The 19,095-nt window shown below is 42.9% G+C and overlaps 1 protein-coding gene across 1 annotated transcript in view; it reads left to right on the plus strand.

The window, feature by feature from the left end:
* The window catches only part of EFCAB6 (EF-hand calcium binding domain 6), a 309,070-nt gene that overhangs the window by 232,522 nt on the left and 57,453 nt on the right, over nucleotides 1-19,095 (plus strand). Inside the window, exons 23-24 of the mRNA XM_073621947.1 lie at nucleotides 1,241-1,468; nucleotides 6,241-6,396. Coding sequence (XP_073478048.1) covers nucleotides 1,241-1,468; nucleotides 6,241-6,396 — 384 coding nt within the window. The remainder of the gene's footprint in view (nucleotides 1-1,240; nucleotides 1,469-6,240; nucleotides 6,397-19,095) is intronic.

Below are 19,095 nucleotides of genomic sequence, written 5' to 3' on the forward strand. Positions count from 1 at the left end.
CCTCCTGCTGATACATTGTCATCATCCCGGCAGGAGGGGCTGGGGGAAGCTGTCCCCGCCGGGAGAAAACAGTGATTATTGCTAGTGGCTATAGCAGTCGCTGGCCAAAATCATAAGTAAATCCGGCAGGCTGGTTGCACCCAAGTTGATCGATCGATCGACTTGGTACATTCAGGCTGCCCATACACGGTTCGAATCTCGGCCGGTTCCTGCTGAACTGGCTGAGATTCGAAATATCAATGGCAGGCCTGAGGCTGCAGTTCAGGCACCATATAGTAGTATCTGCTTCTGACTTTCCAGTTTCCATCATTCCTCAATCCTTCACTAAATGCCCCTAAAATGTATCTATAGATAATATGCCATGCAAACCATTCCCCTGTCCCCCTAATGACAGAGTTCAGGTACAGCAATGGGCCACCCCAAAACTGAGCATTGATTTGAATGGGGAGTGCCATGTCTTCTATCACACCTGGACATATTAAGTGATTTTTTTATTAGGGCTCAGATGGAAGATTTGTCAGCTAGGAAACACTGAAAAGATAAGAGCTGGTGCATTGCTGTGCCTACTAGCAAACTGCAGCCTTATTTTCTTTAGCTTTAAAGAATTCCTTTAAGGTTAAGTCTTGAAATACGATTTATGTTGTAAATATAATGCTGTTTTCTTTTCATCCACTCTTACAAGCTCCTAACAGTGTCTGGACTCTTCACCTATTTGTTTAGCTTACATTATGCAGAATTCTTCACGTTGTGTGACACCATCATTTGGCTTTATAAAGGTTGTGCAAATTGGGCAGATACTGGAATTGTGGTGGGAATGTCTGGCCACTAGGGACCCTGAGAAATAAAAGGAAATATAATTGGGGGTACGGGGAACCTAGAGAAAGAGGGATGGAAAATTAAAGTGACTGAAGTGACTTTACTTATGCAGCTTCTTTAGTCCATTTGTCTCCTCCAGAATAGTATAGTTTGTGTTGAACGAAAATGCAAAATGCCTTCAGGTGCATTTCAGTTGCACTTGAGATCAGTTTGAGATGCTCCCAATTTCCATCTGAGTTCCTTTACAGATAAGCCACATAAAGCAAAGCTGCATCATGCTGATTCAAGATGCTTTTGCATTCTCATTAACTTAAATAAAGTGAAAAACTGTTCTGACACACATAAAGGTCTGAGTACATAGTCCTCTAACTATACCCATGTGATCTGTTGTGGTTTTTGCAAAGGAATTATTTTTCATTTCTAGGTATGATCCAGAAGGAAAGGGACACCTCACCCATCAGGAGTTCTTACAGAGATTAGGAGTGCACTTTGCATGTGGAGACAGCGGTCCAAGCAAACGTATTGTAGAAGACAACCAGCAGGCTTTAGAGAAACATTACAACTCCCAGCAGAAGCTCCACCAGGACATGCATGCCTTTCATAAGCATCAGACCCACGCTCTGAATATCAAAGATATCGAACAACAGGTCAAGTAAGGAACACTGGCCTCCCTTACCTTGATGAAAGAATTCAGCGCATGTGTCATAAGAAGTTTATTGCATTTTCCCTATGGCAGATAAGTGGATTGTAAATTGCCTATTTATGTTCAAAGTTTGGAAAAAAGCTTGATGCCCAGTGATGAATGCACCTAATAGTGCTCATTATTGTCCTATAAGGGAAACCTTACATAGCACAACAATCATCCAATCATTTCTAGCCACATTCAAGTCGGTTGTACAATTTGTAGTCCATAGATATTATATATACATCCTAACTCAGCAGATCTTGATATGCATTAAGGCCAGAAGTTGTGGACACCTGACAATCATGTCTATTTAAGCTTGGTGGACATCTCATTCAAAAACCATGGGTATTAATATAGAGTATGTCTCTCCCTTTGTGGCTATAACAGCCTCCGCCCTTCTGGGAAGGCTTTATACACAGATTTGGAATATGTCTGTGGAAATGTGTGCCCATTCAACCAAAAGAACATTTGTTGGGTCAGTTATTAATGTTGAATGAATAGACCTGGCTCACAATTGGTGTTCCAACTCCACATCAATCTCATGAAACCATGACTTTATAAAACTGGCTTTGCGCACATGGGCACAGTCATGCTGGAACAGAACAAGGCCTTCCTGATACTGTTGCCACATAGTTGAAAGTGAACAATTGTATAAAATGACTGTGTATGGTATAGTATTAGGTCCCTTTCATATGAGTGTCATCCATTCAATTAAGTTTTTTTTAAAGGTTTGCACATCTTTCTTCAGTTCAATTCAGTTCAGTTTACATCAGTTTATATCAGTTAAAGAGATATTAAAGATTTTTTTTTTGTTTTAATAACAAACATGTTATACTTACCTGCTCTGTGCAGTGATTTTGCACAGAGCAGCCCGGATCCTCCTATTCTCTGGTCCAACGCCGGTGCTCCTCCAAGCAGGTGCACTCCTGAGCCACGCCCCTGTGTGTCCATTAACACACAGAGCCACAGCTCAGCCCCGCCCACTCCATCTTCTGATTGGCTCACTGGCTGTGATTGCCAAAAGCCAATCAGTAGTGCAAGTCCCCGGTGAGCCAGGGCTCTCGTGGACATCCCTGGATCAAGAGGGGGCTCAGGTAAGTGTTAGAGGGGGCTAGGGGGCTGCCACACACTTCATGCATGAAGGTAAAAAACATTGTGCCTTTACAACCACTTTAAGTTCCGTTTACATCAGTCTACATTTGTTTTTTCTTAGTTGTTTCAGAGACCTAACAGAGGTGACAAAAGTATAAACAAAAAATTTTTCTTGCTTAAAAATTGACATAAATGGAATGGACATAAATGGACCGCACCCATTTACATCTGTTTAGATCCGTCTAAACAGAAAAGGACGCAGCTTTGTTCCATTTTAAAAAAAATGGACCTGAACAGACATGGATGTAGACTGATTGTCATGATCTAGCTATAAAGGAAATTTCTGCGCTAACTAAGTGAAAAAAGTGCAGCTGCTTGTGTAAGCCTAAATACAAAAAGCTCAAAAACATATCTCCAAAAAACAAGCGTGCAACCATTAATTAATCAGTGAAGATGATTAAACACAACCATATAAACTCATATAAAGATATATATAGTATTGTGCAAAAGTGATACAATAAGGTAAAAAAATGCTACCAAAAAATGCTACCAAAAAATCCCATGTGAACAGTGGTGTGCACCATCAACCTGTTACAAGGACCTAAAGCAAAAGTACTCTGATAGGGGTGGAGCAGCTGATTCTGACGTTATCACGTTCTATCCAGCTATTTGGTTTGATCCTGAGCTGTTGCTTCATTAGTTTTTCAACCGTTCCTGTTTTCGTTTTTATGATTGCTAGCTTGCTGTGAACATTTGCTGTGAAGTTTTACTGAAGTTTTTTTAAATTGCTGTGAGCTACTGTGAAGTTTTTTGGAATAAAAAACCCCTTTTCGAAGTTTATCTGCACTATGGGGCTTTTTTTTTTATCTCCCTTGAATGTTAACCGCTGAAATCATCCATGAGAAGAGATCTGAATCAAGGGTGATTATAACTGTTCCTGTGTGTGGATTCCAAAAGGAGAGAGGAGTTAGTTTCGGTCATTGAGGTTGATTGAAATCACGATCCCTGGATTGAAAGACAGGTGGAGGATTTTGATGCCGGCAGGCTGATGCAATAGGCTTCCATGATCTCTATAATTTGAGGTCCAACTGATCTGGTAAGCGGCAGTAATATCACAAGTTTTTGGGCTGCAAGAACATCTCATTCCCGTCTCTCCTGATTACTGAGTTTCTCCATACTCACATTGTCATTTTTATGGACTTTGCTTATATATTTTTGATCACTTAGATACACTCACCTTAATGGATTTTGTATATATCAGAGTACTTTTGCTTTAGGTCCTTATAACAGATTGATGGTGCACACCACTGTTCACATGGGCGTTTTTTGGTAGCATTTTTTTACTTTATTGTATCACTTTTGCACAATACCATATATATATCTTTATATGCGTTTTGTATGGTTGTGTTTAATCATCTTCACTGATTAATTAATGGTTGCGCGCTTGTTTTTTAGAGATATATGATCATCGTGATCATCCACTCACCCAAAGGCCCCTTTCACACAAACGTTCTGATCGGGTCCACCTGTCCATTGAACCTGATTGGAACCTCCATTCTCCTCTATGGAGCCTACCTCCAATGTGTTAAAACAGACAGATGGGGAATCGTGACCCCTTTCGTCTAGCGAATTAAATGAGATGGCAGTCGGGTGTAAATGGACAGGCGGTCTGTTTACATCCAACCATCCACAGAGAGCGGGCTGTGTCCATGCGGAATAGTGGAGCTGACACGGACCTGTCATCCACCTGCTCAGTGGGGATCAGCAGCCAAATGACATGCTGGGCCAGCGGATTGCAGAAAGAGTCTGCCCTGTGTGAAGGGACCCTTAGACATACATTGTGGTTCAAGATATAGAATAATTCTGCGCTACCCTAAAACGAAAGACAAGGAAGCAGCCAACACGACCAACAAAATGTAAAATGGAAAAACAACAAAAAAGTGTGGCGCTGAACAATGTCATATAAAACTGTAAACAAGTCAATAGACAGTAAGGAGGATCAATTGTATCTGCTTTTAAGCATATAGTCCTCATATGAAATTCAAAGATACATAGTCTATATGGCAATATGTTAAGACAAAATATTGAAGACTTATATAGACATCTTGACTGAAAATCCGCTCACTACCACCAAGAGTTGAGGAGGCTTACCAGATGAGGTGGACCCAATGGGGCATACGCCGGATTGGGTCGGACAAGGCTTAGGTGGTGAGTGGCTGTATATACTCCAAGAAGGATGCGGTCTCACGAGTTTGTTGTATTCATCCAGATAATACCAGGAACTTGAGAGGTGTGCGCAATCTCCCGGATGTGGGAGGTCATGTAGATCTTAAGGAAGTGGTGGGGTGTTCCATAAGCAAACCCCTGGTTTCACAGTGACATCATCTGTGCAATTGCTGGTTGCAATGAGAGAGTCTGTTAGAGAATGTCTCTGTCTTCGCTTTCATTTAAACCATTATCTGAAAAGATACAGGGCTTTCTGGGTGGCATATGTATTGTTTCTCAACCAGAAATCCTGTGACCCCCTTGCTCAGGGAGGTCATACAGTGCTTGTATGACCTCCCTCAAGCACTGTATGACCTCCCTGAGCAAGGGGGTCACAGGATTTCTGGTTGAGAAACAATACATATGCCACCCAGAAAGCCCTGTATCTTTTCAGATAATGGTTTAAATGAAAGCGAAGACAGAGACATTCTCTAACAGACTCTCTCATTGCAACCAGCAATTGCACAGATGATGTCACTGTGAAACCAGGGGTTTGCTTATGGAACACCCCACCACTTCCTTAAGATCTACATGACCTCCCACATCCGGGAGATTGCGCACACCTCTCAAGTTCCTGGTATTATCTGGATGAATACAACAAACTCGTGAGACCGCATCCTTCTTGGAGTATATACAGCCACTCACCACCTAAGCCTTGTCCGACCCAATCCGGCGTATGCCCCATTGGGTCCACCTCATCTGGTAAGCCTCCTCAACTCTTGGTGGTAGTGAGCGGATTTTCAGTCAAGATGTCTATATAAGTCTTCAATATTTTGTCTTAACATATTGCCATATAGACTATGTATCTTTGAATTTCATATGAGGACTATATGCTTAAAAGCAGATACAATTGATCCTCCTTACTGTCTATTGACTTGTTTACAGTTTTATATGACATTGTTCAGCGCCACACTTTTTTGTTGTTTTTCCATACATTGTGGTTCAGTCTGGATCTGTCTGAAAAACTGACAGATGAATCTAGACTGAACACCCATGTGAAAGGGGCCTCAATTGTACACTTTATGTGAAACTCTTGAACTGAATAATTTGGAGGGGTGTCCACACTTTTTGATCCTATTTGTACTTGTTTGCAAAGTGTATAAAGAGCTATAACTCTGATATATTGTGAAAACTCCTGGTGCCTAACCTGCTTGCCTGGGGGGCCACATGCAGCCTTTTGATAACTGACATGCAGCCCTTGGGCCCCATTAGTCTCTAACCAGTGGGAACTATCCAAAGTCTCCTTCAGTTCAGAAACCCTGCACAGATCTGTGGAAACTGCTGAATGGTGGATGTAGAATAAATTATAATATGAACCATTTGCACTCCCTGCACCCACATTAGTTAAATCTGACATATCCTACTTCTTTCTTTGTACACAGAGACAAGTTCAGAGAGTATTATCCCGACTTTGCTGCAGCCTTTGCTAGAATAGATAAAAACAAGGATGGATTGATCTCTGTTCAGGACTTCCGAAGCATGATTCAGGAGCTGAACTTTGACCTCAGTGATGATCAGTTCCTCAATCTCTTATACAGGTAAACAAGGGGTTGCATATACTGCCGTATTTCATTGTCATAGCCAATTTCACCACAAATTTAATATCCAGTTCTGGTGCCATGAAGGTTGCATGAATAATGGTCTGCGTCAACAGGCTTGTGTCAATGGCATCAGTTTAAGATATTTCTGAGATCACTCAGAATTGACTGACGGGTGCATATGGCCTGCAGTTGTCCTCCTTAGGACTTGGATTTGAACTGCTTCATGGGGGGTTTTGCAGTCCCATAGACCTGTATGGGAATGCAAAACCTACTAAAGTAAACAAAAGCTCATTGACACAGGCCCTAAAAATCACATTTAATTTTATAACATTCATTGGCAACACAAATAACAAAATCACGTGTAAAAAAATGCCTGTGTTATTTTGTGATGTAGACAACCTCACTCTACCCCTGTATATTGGTATTGTTCATCCACTGGGGCCTGTTTACCAAGAAAGCCTTTGATGTAGGAGCCATTGGAAAGTACATGAAAGATTTTTTCACAGGTGCTGAATGCACTGATTGCATCCAGAGCCCGTCTACACAAGGTGTAAAGCAGTGCAAGGGCCAAAGGTCTGGTGGATGTCCATGGGCCCAGGCTACAACTATTTCATAACCAAGGGGGATAGCACAATAGGCCTAATCTGTGAATCTGCCTGTCACTTGACAATGTACTGTACTTGTAAGCAGCTGGGGTCTGATTGGGCCATGCCAGTACAGACACTGGAAATGGGATCAGTCGAAGGGATGGGGGTCCAAGGCTGCTGCCTTGTCTAAGGTCCCCTTCTCTTTTAATCTGTCTCTGTCTAAAGGACTAGCATGTTTGGGCCGGTCCTGCGATAAGGAAAGCGTAGATACTGTTGTAGAAGAATTTCACCAGGTTCCTAGTATTATGCAAATTAGCAGTCACAATGTATGTGTCCAATAATAATGTAGCAAGACCTAGCTTTAGAATATTGGTGGATATTAATGACTGTTTTAAACTCACATGCTTTATGAGTACCTGCATTCAGCATAAAATACTTTCAAGTTCTGTGTACATCTGTTCTTTCCAAGATAATAATACCTAGAAATGTGCTGCTGCTGCTGTCTTGCTAAAGAAAGGTTTCTTCTTGTCTAGATTTATAATTTGACATATATCTGTATCTCTTAGGGATTCCAGTAATGAAATTACTCTGCTTGAGTTGCCAGTTCTGTACACCTGCCGTGGCAATTTTATTCCATCCTGTTCAATTTTTAATTCATTTTATATCACCTTCAGCAGGCATATTTAACAAGAATAGTGCCTGCTTGTATCTTTACATCTCTTAAGTCGTTTGTCGTATACAGATTGCTTAGCAGTCATGCAGACCTACAAGTCGTTCTAAAGTCGAGAATATTAAAGTGTGCACCAGGGTGTTTAGAGACTCACTGGGTATACAATACTTTGAGAAGATGTAACAATGGAAAAATAATACATTGTGGTGCCTGTTTTTTAAAATGTTACTATACCTACAACAGTAAAATCAGTGTGTATATGCAGTATAGCATGCTTGTTATGCTCACTGTGGAACCTAAGGGGTTAACCCCTCTGCATTGTGTTAAAAGGCTGTTTGGTCATGTCTTCTCTGATCCTCCCCTCCTTCTACTGACTCCTAATAATTTCCTGATAACACAGAGTCTATGGAGTCAGCCTGCACATGCTCAGTTTGGTGTGTATTGCTAGAGAGGTTTTTTTTTTCTTGGGAGAATGCAGCACGGGGCCAATCAGCACTGTCCAGACAGAGGGTCAGGGGTCTTGCAGTCTTATGCCCTGTACACACGGTCGGATTTTCCGATGGAAAAAATGCGATCGGATTGTGTTGTCGGAAATTCCGATCGTGTGTGGGCTCCATCGGACTTTTTCCGTCGGAATTTCCGACACGCAAAGTTTGAGAGCAGGATATAAAATTTTCTGAGAACAAAATACAATTGTTTACATTCCGATCGTGTGTACACAAATCCGACGCACAAAGTGCCACGCATGCTCAGAATAAATTAGGAGACGAAAGCTATTGGCTACTGCCCCACGTTTATAGTCCCGACGTACATGTTTTACGTCACCGCGTTCAGAACGATTGGATTTTACGACAACTTCGTGCTACCGTGGATCCGATGGATTTTGTTGTCGGAATGTCCTATCAATGTCCGATTGTGTGTACAGGGCATTATAGGTCAGTCAGAAAACTTCTCCTACAAGCTTTAACCAGTGCTTGGCTGGACACTGATAGAAGTCACAAGACTGCTCTAACTGCTAATGAGAAAAGGTATTTAGCTGTTTATATTTACTACAGCTGTGGCCAAAAGTTTTGAGAATGACACAAATATTTATTTTCACAAAGGCTGCTGCCTCAGTGTTTTTAGATCTTTTTGTCAGATATTACTATGGTATATGTAAGTATAATTACAAGCATTTCATAAGTGTCAAAGGCTTTTATTGACAATGACAGGAAGTTTATGCAGAGTCAATATTTGCAGTGTTGACCCTTCTTTTTCCAGACCTCTGCAATTCGCCCTAGCATGGGCTAGCACAAAGGAGTCATTAAACAAAGAGACAACAACAATTACTTCTTTAAACCATTTATTGTTTTGGTAAATACATTTTGGCCATGGTGTTGTTCAAGGGTAACCTGTTAATGTTTAAATGAAAATACAAATAAATATGAAGCCACCTTGGCTGTATAACCACAACTCAAAATTTATACTGTGTCCATCCAGACAATGCTGGATGACTATTCCCCACCGACCGAGGCCAGGAGAGCAGCTGCTGGCTGAGGTCCCCCCAACACCATGGCACTCTCAATTAAACTCTGCAGACCCATATTGAAAATATCAATCCCAATGTCTGATAAGTGAACCAAATCCTCCCTAAATAAACCTGGTATAAAGCCCTCTAACTCTAAGTGGCGGGAAGACAAACCCCCGGATGATGCAAGGAAATTATGTATGGTCCTATTTAAGCATCTCCTAATTTTATCCACATAAAAGAATTTCCCCCAGGGGGACCAAAGGAGTCTAGGGACCATCTCAGAAAAGGCCAAAATAGTGCGTGGAAACAGAAGCTTAATGGCACAAATATTGTTCTTCATTTCGCAAAGCAGTTCCCACGTCCTAACTTTGCCAATATCGTTCGCTCCCAAATGAATAACTAAAACTACAGGAAAGGGCCAAATAGAAGATAAATGTAGTAGATGGTCTCTAAGATTACGCCATCTCAGACCCTGAATACCAGACCACAAAACTATAAATTCATTAAAGTCCAGACCTAAATTGCTGGAATAACTCCTAGATGCAGCCAGCCTTTCAGCCCAAAAGACGTAGGAGTGGCCTACTATCCATATAGTGTATTTAGGAGAATCTGAAAAATAAAAATCAGACAATTAACAATTCAGGGCGAACATAAAGCTTATACCTACTACAAGCCCACCTGCCAACCCTTCTTTGACCTTCAGGGGGGAACCCCAATAGGTTAACCATGGTGGCAGCCCCAATTCTAAAGGAGTGTGATGAGAATTTCAAACCTGAGAGGTTAAGGCGCCTAAGGCAAGAAGAAAGCACAGCAGAAAACTGGTATCTGGTCAGAGGAGACAAGTCCTGATGGATAAAGAAGGAACCGTCAAAGGAGGGTCTAACCGCTATATAATTGGCCGTGTGGGACACAGGGCATAACAACAGGTTGGGAGAGGAAGCCAGAGATATCCACTGACCGCTACCCAACCCAGAAGTCTTAGACCTACAAAGAAAAAAACGTCCAGAACAAGTGACACATGGAGAACAACAGAAAAGAAGAGGATGATTTGTTTTGAGCTGTAAACTCACCCACTCGCAGGGCGCCAAAAAGGGTAACCCAAAATGCAGCCCTGAAAAGCAAGAGTTTGAAACTAGAAAAACAAACATCTTCTAAAACCGACATTAGTTTGATCAGTAAAGAGACTGAAATAGGGCGCCTAGCATCCTTTGTAGGGGAGGACTTCCGAAATCCTTTAAGGATTTGACTGACCGAGAAAAAAGAGGTCAAAGCAGGCCTGCCCGAAAATTTAAGAAAAAATTAAACCCCGGCCAGAATTTTACTAACTGAGGCAGGGCTGAGCTGGGCCTGAATCAGGGAGGACACAAAAGCCAATGCGATATAATCATTCACATCTAATACATCCACCAGCATGTTAGAGCAAAAAGAACACCATTTGGACCAGGCTAGGTTATAGTCTCGCCATGTCTTCTGTGCTACCGAACTCTGGAGATGAGCAGATATCAGTCCCAAATCAAGCCCCAGAGGCAATCTGGGCAAGGGGTGCCATGCCGATCCACTGATGGAACCAATTCCCGGAATCTGTGAAACTGCAAATGAGATAGAGCGTCAGCTATTGTATTATCAATCCCTGAAATGTGACGAGCTTTCAACCAGATATTGAAACGCATGCAGTGTAAAACTAAAAAACGTAAAAGTTTAATAACTAGCTCCTGACCTGGATGACAGTGTGTTGATAGCAAAAAGTACGCCTTTGTTATCTGTATGAACCAATACCTTACGATTCATAAACATATCCTTCCAAATTACCATAGAAACTACCACTGGAAACAATTCGAGGAGGACTATATAATGCAGAATATCTGGATGCCGCCAACTGGAATGCCATTCAGAGGCACATCAAAGGCCATCTAGAAAGGCTCCAAAGCCGGATGAACCAGCGACATCTGTACAGAAGTTCAGCTGAAAATCATCCGTAAAAGGTTGTTGCCAGGCCGTGGACCCATTAAAATTACAAAGGAAAGAATCCCATATTTTTAAGTCTTCTTTGACGTTTGCAGAGATGCAAACATGAGAGTAAGGATTCTTCAAACCTCTCATAGCCAAAGCAAAGCGCCTAGAAAAAATTCTGGCAATAGGGATGACCCGAGCTGCGAACGCAAAAAGACCTAATAGGGATTGAGCATCTCTCAACAATACCTTGCGCTTAGATAAAAATAACGAGATCATTAATCTCATAAGGTTCAATTTGTCCCTGGGCAGCGTAAACTCCATCAAGGAGGAGTCCATAATAATCCCCAAAAATTCAATAGTGGGTGATGGAAATAAAGTTTTTTTCATGCGCAATGGGGATTCCAAAGGAATCACAAATATGAAAAAATGAGTTCAGTGATTCAAGACATAATTGTGAGTCCTTTGGGCCAATAAACAGGAAATCATTTAAATAATGTAGTAAACCCCCAGTAGGGGAACATTCCGACAAAACCCAATGCAAAAATGTTGAGAAAGCCTCAAAATAAAAACATGATAAGGAGAAGCCCATGGGCAAACATCTATCAAAATAAAATTTGTCTTGGTAATGGAAACCCAGGGAATTGAAACCTTGCGGATGCATGGGTAGCAGATGGAAGGCAGATTTGATGTCTGCCTTCGCTAACAACGCTCCCTGCCCAAAACGTCTTAAAAGCACTAGTGCTTCATCAAAAGAGGAGTAAGAAACAGGGGCTAAGATTTCAGAAACTACATCATTAAGTGAATTGTCAGTTGGGAAGGACAAATGATGGATAAGTCTGAAACTACCATGTTCCTTCTTGGGGACAATGCCCAAAGGAGAAAGACGGAAATTTGAAAAAGGTGGACTGTAGAAGGGCCAGCTACCCGGCCTTCATTAACCTCTTTAGATATTTTTTCCTGAACAATGTCAGGATGCCCCCTAGCAGACAGCAAGTTTTTTACAAAAACACATCCCGGCCCAGAAAATGAGGGAACCAAGAAACCATCCTGGAAACCGTCAATTAGGAGCCGTGCCATCGTGCGCTCTGGGTAGAGATCTAACCACGGTTGCATTCTTGACAAACTCACTGGAGTCATGGCTTTTGCCACCAGTGTCCCGGGATAAAGATGGGAGGGAAGTTGCTGATGACTTCCGAAAGCACCTACTAGCTGGATGGGCCCCATTGCAGTAGGAGCACTCATGCTTGTACCTACAGTTTGACAGAAATTTACACTGCCCCTCATTAAAGGCAAAACAGAACCCTTTGCGAAAGACATTCTGTGGGGCTACCGATCGAGGTGCGAATGGGGGTTTCTGTGGCAGCATCAGATTCAACCATAAACCCACATCCTTACATCCCCATCTTAAAGATGGATGAACCGCCAATTTCTGTCTAAAATTTTCATCATAGGTGAACCATGAGGTACCACCGAAATGACGAAAAGCTTCAGCAATTATATCCCCATGCTGAAATAAGCCTGAACATTTTTCTGGATATTGCTGCATAAATGCAGAAAGCTTGCAACCAATTCTGAAAAGTTTTGGGGACAGATCGTCTCCTATCTTCCTCAGAGTGGTCCTCTGCCTTCCTATCAGATTTGGATAGGAATTCTTTTGAAGCAGGCAATAATGACAATAAATCTACAAATTCACCCCTCCAAATTTTTCCTTTAACAGCATCAGGTAAGTGGAAACCTAACGGTGAAATTTCACACGGCATAGGAATCTTAAAGGAGGACTCCGCCACTATAGGATGAGTGGAGCGCAGAGAGGGGTTAATAGAATGGAGCATTTGAAAAGGTTTCTGTGTTGGTGCACTAGCATTGTCCGTCACATTGGTGACAAAGGGCACCTCTGACAAATTGCCCCATATTGGGCTGACGTCATCCAAACTATGCTGTGACATACCATCGTTGGTCTGTTTAATAGCACCAGTTAGCTGTGCCCCTTGCAAAACAGGATTATGATCAGTAACATGGAAAGCACCAGAGCACTGTGCGCCTAGGGCTGTACCAACATTAGCACCGACTGTGTGTGCCCCTTTAAGATCTTTCACAATACTAGACAAAGTGTCAACCAAAATATTTAAATCGGTGACATTACTAAGAGCGCGTGTCTCACCCATAGGCGATCTCCTGATATGCTCACTGCTGGCCGCAACAGCTAGCTGAGTAGCACTATCCTGGTGTGGGGGGGTCTTCATATACGGAACGCTGCGGGCTCTCCCCTTGCCAGCAGGACACAGAGAAGCCTCTGCTCTGGCTTTCTTCTTTGCCCTCCTCGGCTGTCGGCGCGGACTGCGCATGTCTGCTGCAGACTCCTCCATTTTCTCCGGGGCTGTGCTAATGGACGGCTCGGGCGGAGCTTCGGAATGGCCAGCCTCCAGGCAGTGAAGGAGCCACTCCTCCCCTCCGGCACTCTCCGCCTTCTCAATGAGGCGACGAAGCAGGCTCTCTCTTCCCACGGGCGAACGGCGCTCCATCCTTCCGATGGTCTGAGCGGTGTGAGTCCCGGTCCTGCACCACATAGTCTGACGGTAATGGCCGGACAGCCCTCTTTTACCTCCTCCGAAATTCGCGGGCTTAGAGACCCACCAAATTACACCAATCAGCTGTTTGTTGCTACCCTGTGGAGGCTGCTGATAACCAATGGCAATCCTGAAACACAGAATAGGGAAACGTGCATTTCCCTTTGGCTCTCCCATGTGGGTCCTGCATATTGCATGGACCCGTCATACGGTCAATCAACTTTCAGGGCCACATTCGGAATGATGGCAGCCCATTCTTGCATAATCAATGCTTGGAGTTTGTTAGAATTTGTGGGGGTTTTTTGTTCACCCGCCTCTTGAGGATTGATCACAAGTTCTTAATGGGATTAAGGTCTGGGGGGTTTCCTGGCTTTGGACCTAAAATTTTTATGTTTTGTTCTCCAAGCCACTCAGTTATCACTTTTGCCATATGGCAAGGTGCTCCATCATGCTGGAAAAGGCATTGCTCCTCACCAAACTGTTCTTGAATGGTTGGGAGAAGTTGCTCTCGGGGGATGTTTTTGTACAATTCCTTATGCATGGCTGTGTTCTTAGGCAAAATTGTGAGTGAACCCACTTCTTTGGCTGAGAAGCAACCCCACATATGAATGGTCTCAGGATGCTTTACTGTTGGCATGACACAGGACTGCTCACCTTTTCTTCTCCGGACAAGGTTTTTTCTGGATGGCCCAAACAATGGGAAAGGGGATTCATTTAGGACTTTACCCCAGTCCTCAGCAGTCCAATCCCTCAACCTTTTGCAGAATATCAGACTGTCCCTGATGTTTTTCCTGGAGAGAAGTGGTTTCTTCTCTGCCCTTCTTGACACCAGGCCATCCTCAAAAAACCTTCTCCTTACTGGGCGTGCATATGCACTCACACCTGCCTGCCATTCTTGAGCAAGCTCTGCACTGGTGGTGCCCTGAACCCGCAGCTGAATCAACTGTAGGACACGGTCCTGGCTCTTGCTGGACTTTCTTGGGTGCCTTGAAGCCTTCTTCATAAATGCAGTGGAAATGTTTTTTTATGGAATTAAGTTAATTTTCATGGCAAAAAGGGACTTTGCATTTAATTGCAATTCATCTGATCACTCCACATAACATTCTGGAGTATATGCAAATTTCTATCATAAAAAATGAAGCAGCAGACTTTGTAAAAATTAATATTTGTGTCATTCTCAAAACTTTTGGCCATGGCTGTAAAATATTTCCATTTCCATGTTCTGTGTACTGTGGGAGACCAGATATAGTGAATGCAGGTTCCTGGGATTAGTATCACTTTAAGGCTTGACTTAGTGAAAAATCCAATACATTTAAAAGAAACCCTTTCCTTGGCCATTGTATAAAGAAACTGCTGTTAAATTTGAACTTAGAATCAACTCACTGATGTAAAACTCTGCTCCGGTCTCCCCAAAACCCAGCTTTTCCCCCACTGAGCGCTAACATACAGAAGCTACAGCCAGGCTGTCTGTCACAGCTCTCATACCGAAGACACCTCTGCCCTTCCTGTGATAGTCCCATGTTCCTACTCCATAAAGAGAGGAACCCCCTATGGGTGGGACTTTAGAGGCACTACCACATCAAAGTTGTAGAAAAAATATTATTAGATTTATTGTACACGTAAAAAACACATGAATAACACATAACCAAGGATGCAATATAATGTACAAAAATGGCAAAGAGAAATGATACAACTTCCTGAACCCAACAACGTTTCAGAGATGAGTTGTTGTCTCCTTCATCAGGGGTTTTCACAGGGAGTACAGTGTCTATGATATTTAAATGCAAAGTAGTCAACCAACAAACCCTAACATATGGTACTACATAATCATAGAATAGTACATACATGGCACTACGTACATCATAATCGCTAAGCAGGTACATTAGAGCATCCAAAAAGATAAAAAGAGAGGAAAAAACATTGTGGCATAGAGTCTCCCGCAGATCCCATCCACCAGGTGCTAGTTGACTTGGCTATTTTAGGAGAAGGATGGGGGCCATGAAATGTAGGGGGATAGACATTCCCTAAGTCACACCCACCAGCCCCGCTGAAGTACGAGATTTCAGACAAACAGCAGGCTGGCATGTGCACTGAGGCCCAGCCAATGGGGGAGTCTGGAAAAGACAAACAAACGTGGGATGGCAAAATATGTATCAATGTACCCAAATGAAAAGGATAGGGAATTAGGAAGGAAAAGTTCTTTCCTCTTCCATGGAAAAAATCCAAATCCAAAAAATGATAAAACCTACCTATGTCCAGAGATGATATCGCTCACAGGCCAGTGATCAGGCAAGAAGAGACAACTGGGAGATCTGTGGACCCATGCAATAGGGAAACACTGTCTGGTATGGATACTGTCAAAAGGAAAAGCACCCGAAAGGTACACGAGAGAAAAAAGGGGAAGAAAATGTATATAGATAAAAGTACTTTATGTCAAAAAGGTTTGAAAAAACAAACCAGATAATTGACCTGTAAAAGCCATAGATATACAAAGTGTGAAAGTTACCCAGGCAGTTTCTATCCTAGTAGCAGGTTCCACCAGCACTTCCAGAGAGCGTCCTCCCCTTGGCCCTACCTGACCTAAAATGAACATGCTGTTAAATACACTCCAAACAAATAGCTGATCCGCAGTGATGCCGATCGGCTGAGTGTTGTTTGTCTCCTTCCAACCTCCCATAGGTGGGCCCCCTGAGACATCACCGCACCACACCTCCACACGGCGCAGATGCAGAGGATGCCACGCACACGCGCCGTGCAGGCAGCATGGAAACACCAAGCAGACAACCCGGCGCATGCGTAGTGACGCCACACAGGAGCGCCATGGAGGGGCATGACGCACTTGCGTCCCACCGGCGTGGCAAGGCATCTCATGTCATGACAACAGAGTCATCATGGATACCAAAGGGAGGGGATAGTCCACAATGGTATGGCGGACCCCACATCCCAGAAAGGCCTCAAAAGAGACTATATTGCCGTGCCGGGTGCACATGAGACGGGCATCAACTAGACCATGACCCGCCGAACTAGAAAAAAATAGAAAGTACAAAAATGAATATGTAGAAGATGGATGAATCCATCATAGCAAACAACCAATTTAAAAAAGTGGATACCGTGTTTCCCCGAAAATAAGACCTAGCATGATTGACGGTGATGGCTGCAATATAAACCCTACCCCCCAAATAAGCCCTACCCTTTTTCCCCGAAAATAAGCCCTACCCTGAAAAGAAGACCTACAAGGACTTTAACTAGGGCTTATTTGGGGGGTAGGGCTTATATTGCAGCCATCACCGACCATCACGCTAGGTCTTATTTTCGGGGAAACAGGGTAGTACATAATGCACAATAGAGGGGATGTATGATGACTTAATGCCACGGTCCTCACAAACCTAAGCAAGAAATGGCAAAATAAAAGATAAAACAAAAGGGCAAAACAGTTGATGAATAATGGTAATATACAGACAACACATAACTATTATATGTTAACAGAATGAAATGAAAGGCAGGGGAATACAGCAGAGGGCAAGGGGACCAGAGAGGGAAAGCATATAGCCTGACAGACATATCAGATGGGGGGAACATATGAATTTCATACTTTATTTTTCCATCCCTCCCGAATTAAAGCCCTCCAAAAAGGGCCTGAAGCAAACCGCATAGTTTAATCTGGAAGGGTGTGTCGCTCTCAGCGTATATATCCACCACAGTTCAAGCTGGAGGAGACTTTTGTTCTAGTCTCCTCCCCTTGGACTGGGGTGGATGCGATCCAGGATCAAAAATGTGATCCTGGGAAAAGTCCCTTGGTGAACTAAGGTAGTGTGCCTCCTCAAAGGCAGGTCAGGATTACAGACCTGCATACTACGGATATGTTGATAGGCTCTTTTCCAAAAGGGGAGCCTAGTCTTCCCGATGTAAAAGCAACCACATTCATATCTGAGAAGATAAACTACCCCAAAGGTCTTGCAATTTGCAAAGTCGAGATTTAAAGGTTTGGCCATTAGGTAAAATGGGGCTGGTGTCCATGTATCTTCAGTAGCCGCATGTACCACACATGAATGTACCCTTATATTTGCAATGGTCCACTTCACTATCTCCCCTGTATTCACTCTTCACCAATCTGGAGGCAATGGATGTTGCTCTCCTGAAGGTGAAGAGAGGTGCCTCTGGGACCAATCGGCCCAGGCTGGGGTCCATGGTGAGAGTATGCCAGTACTTGGAAACAATTTTCTGAATTTCAGCATGTTGGTTGCTGTATTTAGTTATGATTCTCAGAGGATTATCCGAATTAGGATATCTCTGGGGGTAAAGGAGCTTTTGTCTAGTTTGAGTTGTGGCCCGTCTAAATGCCCTTTGTAATGATGTATAGGAATATCCCCCCAGCAGCAGCCTGTCACGCAATTTGTCAGCCTCAATTTTGAAAACATCATTGTTTGAACAATTGCGTATCACCCGTAGATATTGACTGTATGGTATGGATCTAATTAAAGTCTCAGGGTGAAAGCTAGAGGCATGCAGAATATTGTTGCCTGCAGTGACTTTGCGGTACAGGCTGCTGCTGAGTGTGCCATCTGCATCGCTCGAAACCTGCACATCGAGGGACGAGATGGTGTTAGTGTTTGTGCTTAGCGATTATGGTGTAAGTAGTGCCATGTATGTACTATTCTATGATTATGTAGTACCATATGTTAGGATTTGTTGGTTGACTACTTTGCATTTAAATTTCATAGACACTGTACTTCCTGTGAAAACCCCTGATGAAGAAGACAACAACTCATCTCTGAAACGTTGTTGGGTTCAGGAAGTTGTATTATTTCTCTTTGCCATTTTTGTACATTATATTGCATCTTTGGTTATGTGTTATTCATGTGTTTTTTACGTGTAAGATAAATCTAATAATATTTTTTCTACAACCTTGATGTGGCAGTGCCTCTAAAGTCCCACCCATAGGGGGTTCCTCTCTTTCTATATTTCATTGGGATGTGGCACACCTTTTCGAGCAGTTCCTATCAGAAACCCTTTTTCATTCATGTCCCTACTCACGGCATACATCAGAAGCCAAAGGCAGTGATTAGAGATTGAGATGGAGCTTATTATTTGACCTTTGTGAAAAAGTCAAATTTTGCTTCCCAGTACTAGTGCTGCTAATTAAAGAAACAATATACAAACAATGCAGCACTTCAACTTCAAAAACAGTCTAAGCCCCTTCTGGCACATGTAGCGACAGGGTTAGTGGAACTGCACAATAAAAAGACACACAGACACAGTTCAACTGTTTTAGCTCTCTCAGTTTTACTCAATAAAGAGAAGAGGCTTAAAGGGGTATTAGTCAGCCAAGTCCTGAATGAACGGCCAAGACTCGGTTGAAACAGTTCTTAAAAACAGTCAAATAACAATTTGCAACAATCAGTAGGTAAT

Source organism: Aquarana catesbeiana, linkage group LG03 (genome assembly GCF_042186555.1).
Source record: "Aquarana catesbeiana isolate 2022-GZ linkage group LG03, ASM4218655v1, whole genome shotgun sequence".
In the NCBI taxonomy this organism is placed as follows: domain Eukaryota; kingdom Metazoa; phylum Chordata; class Amphibia; order Anura; family Ranidae; genus Aquarana; species Aquarana catesbeiana.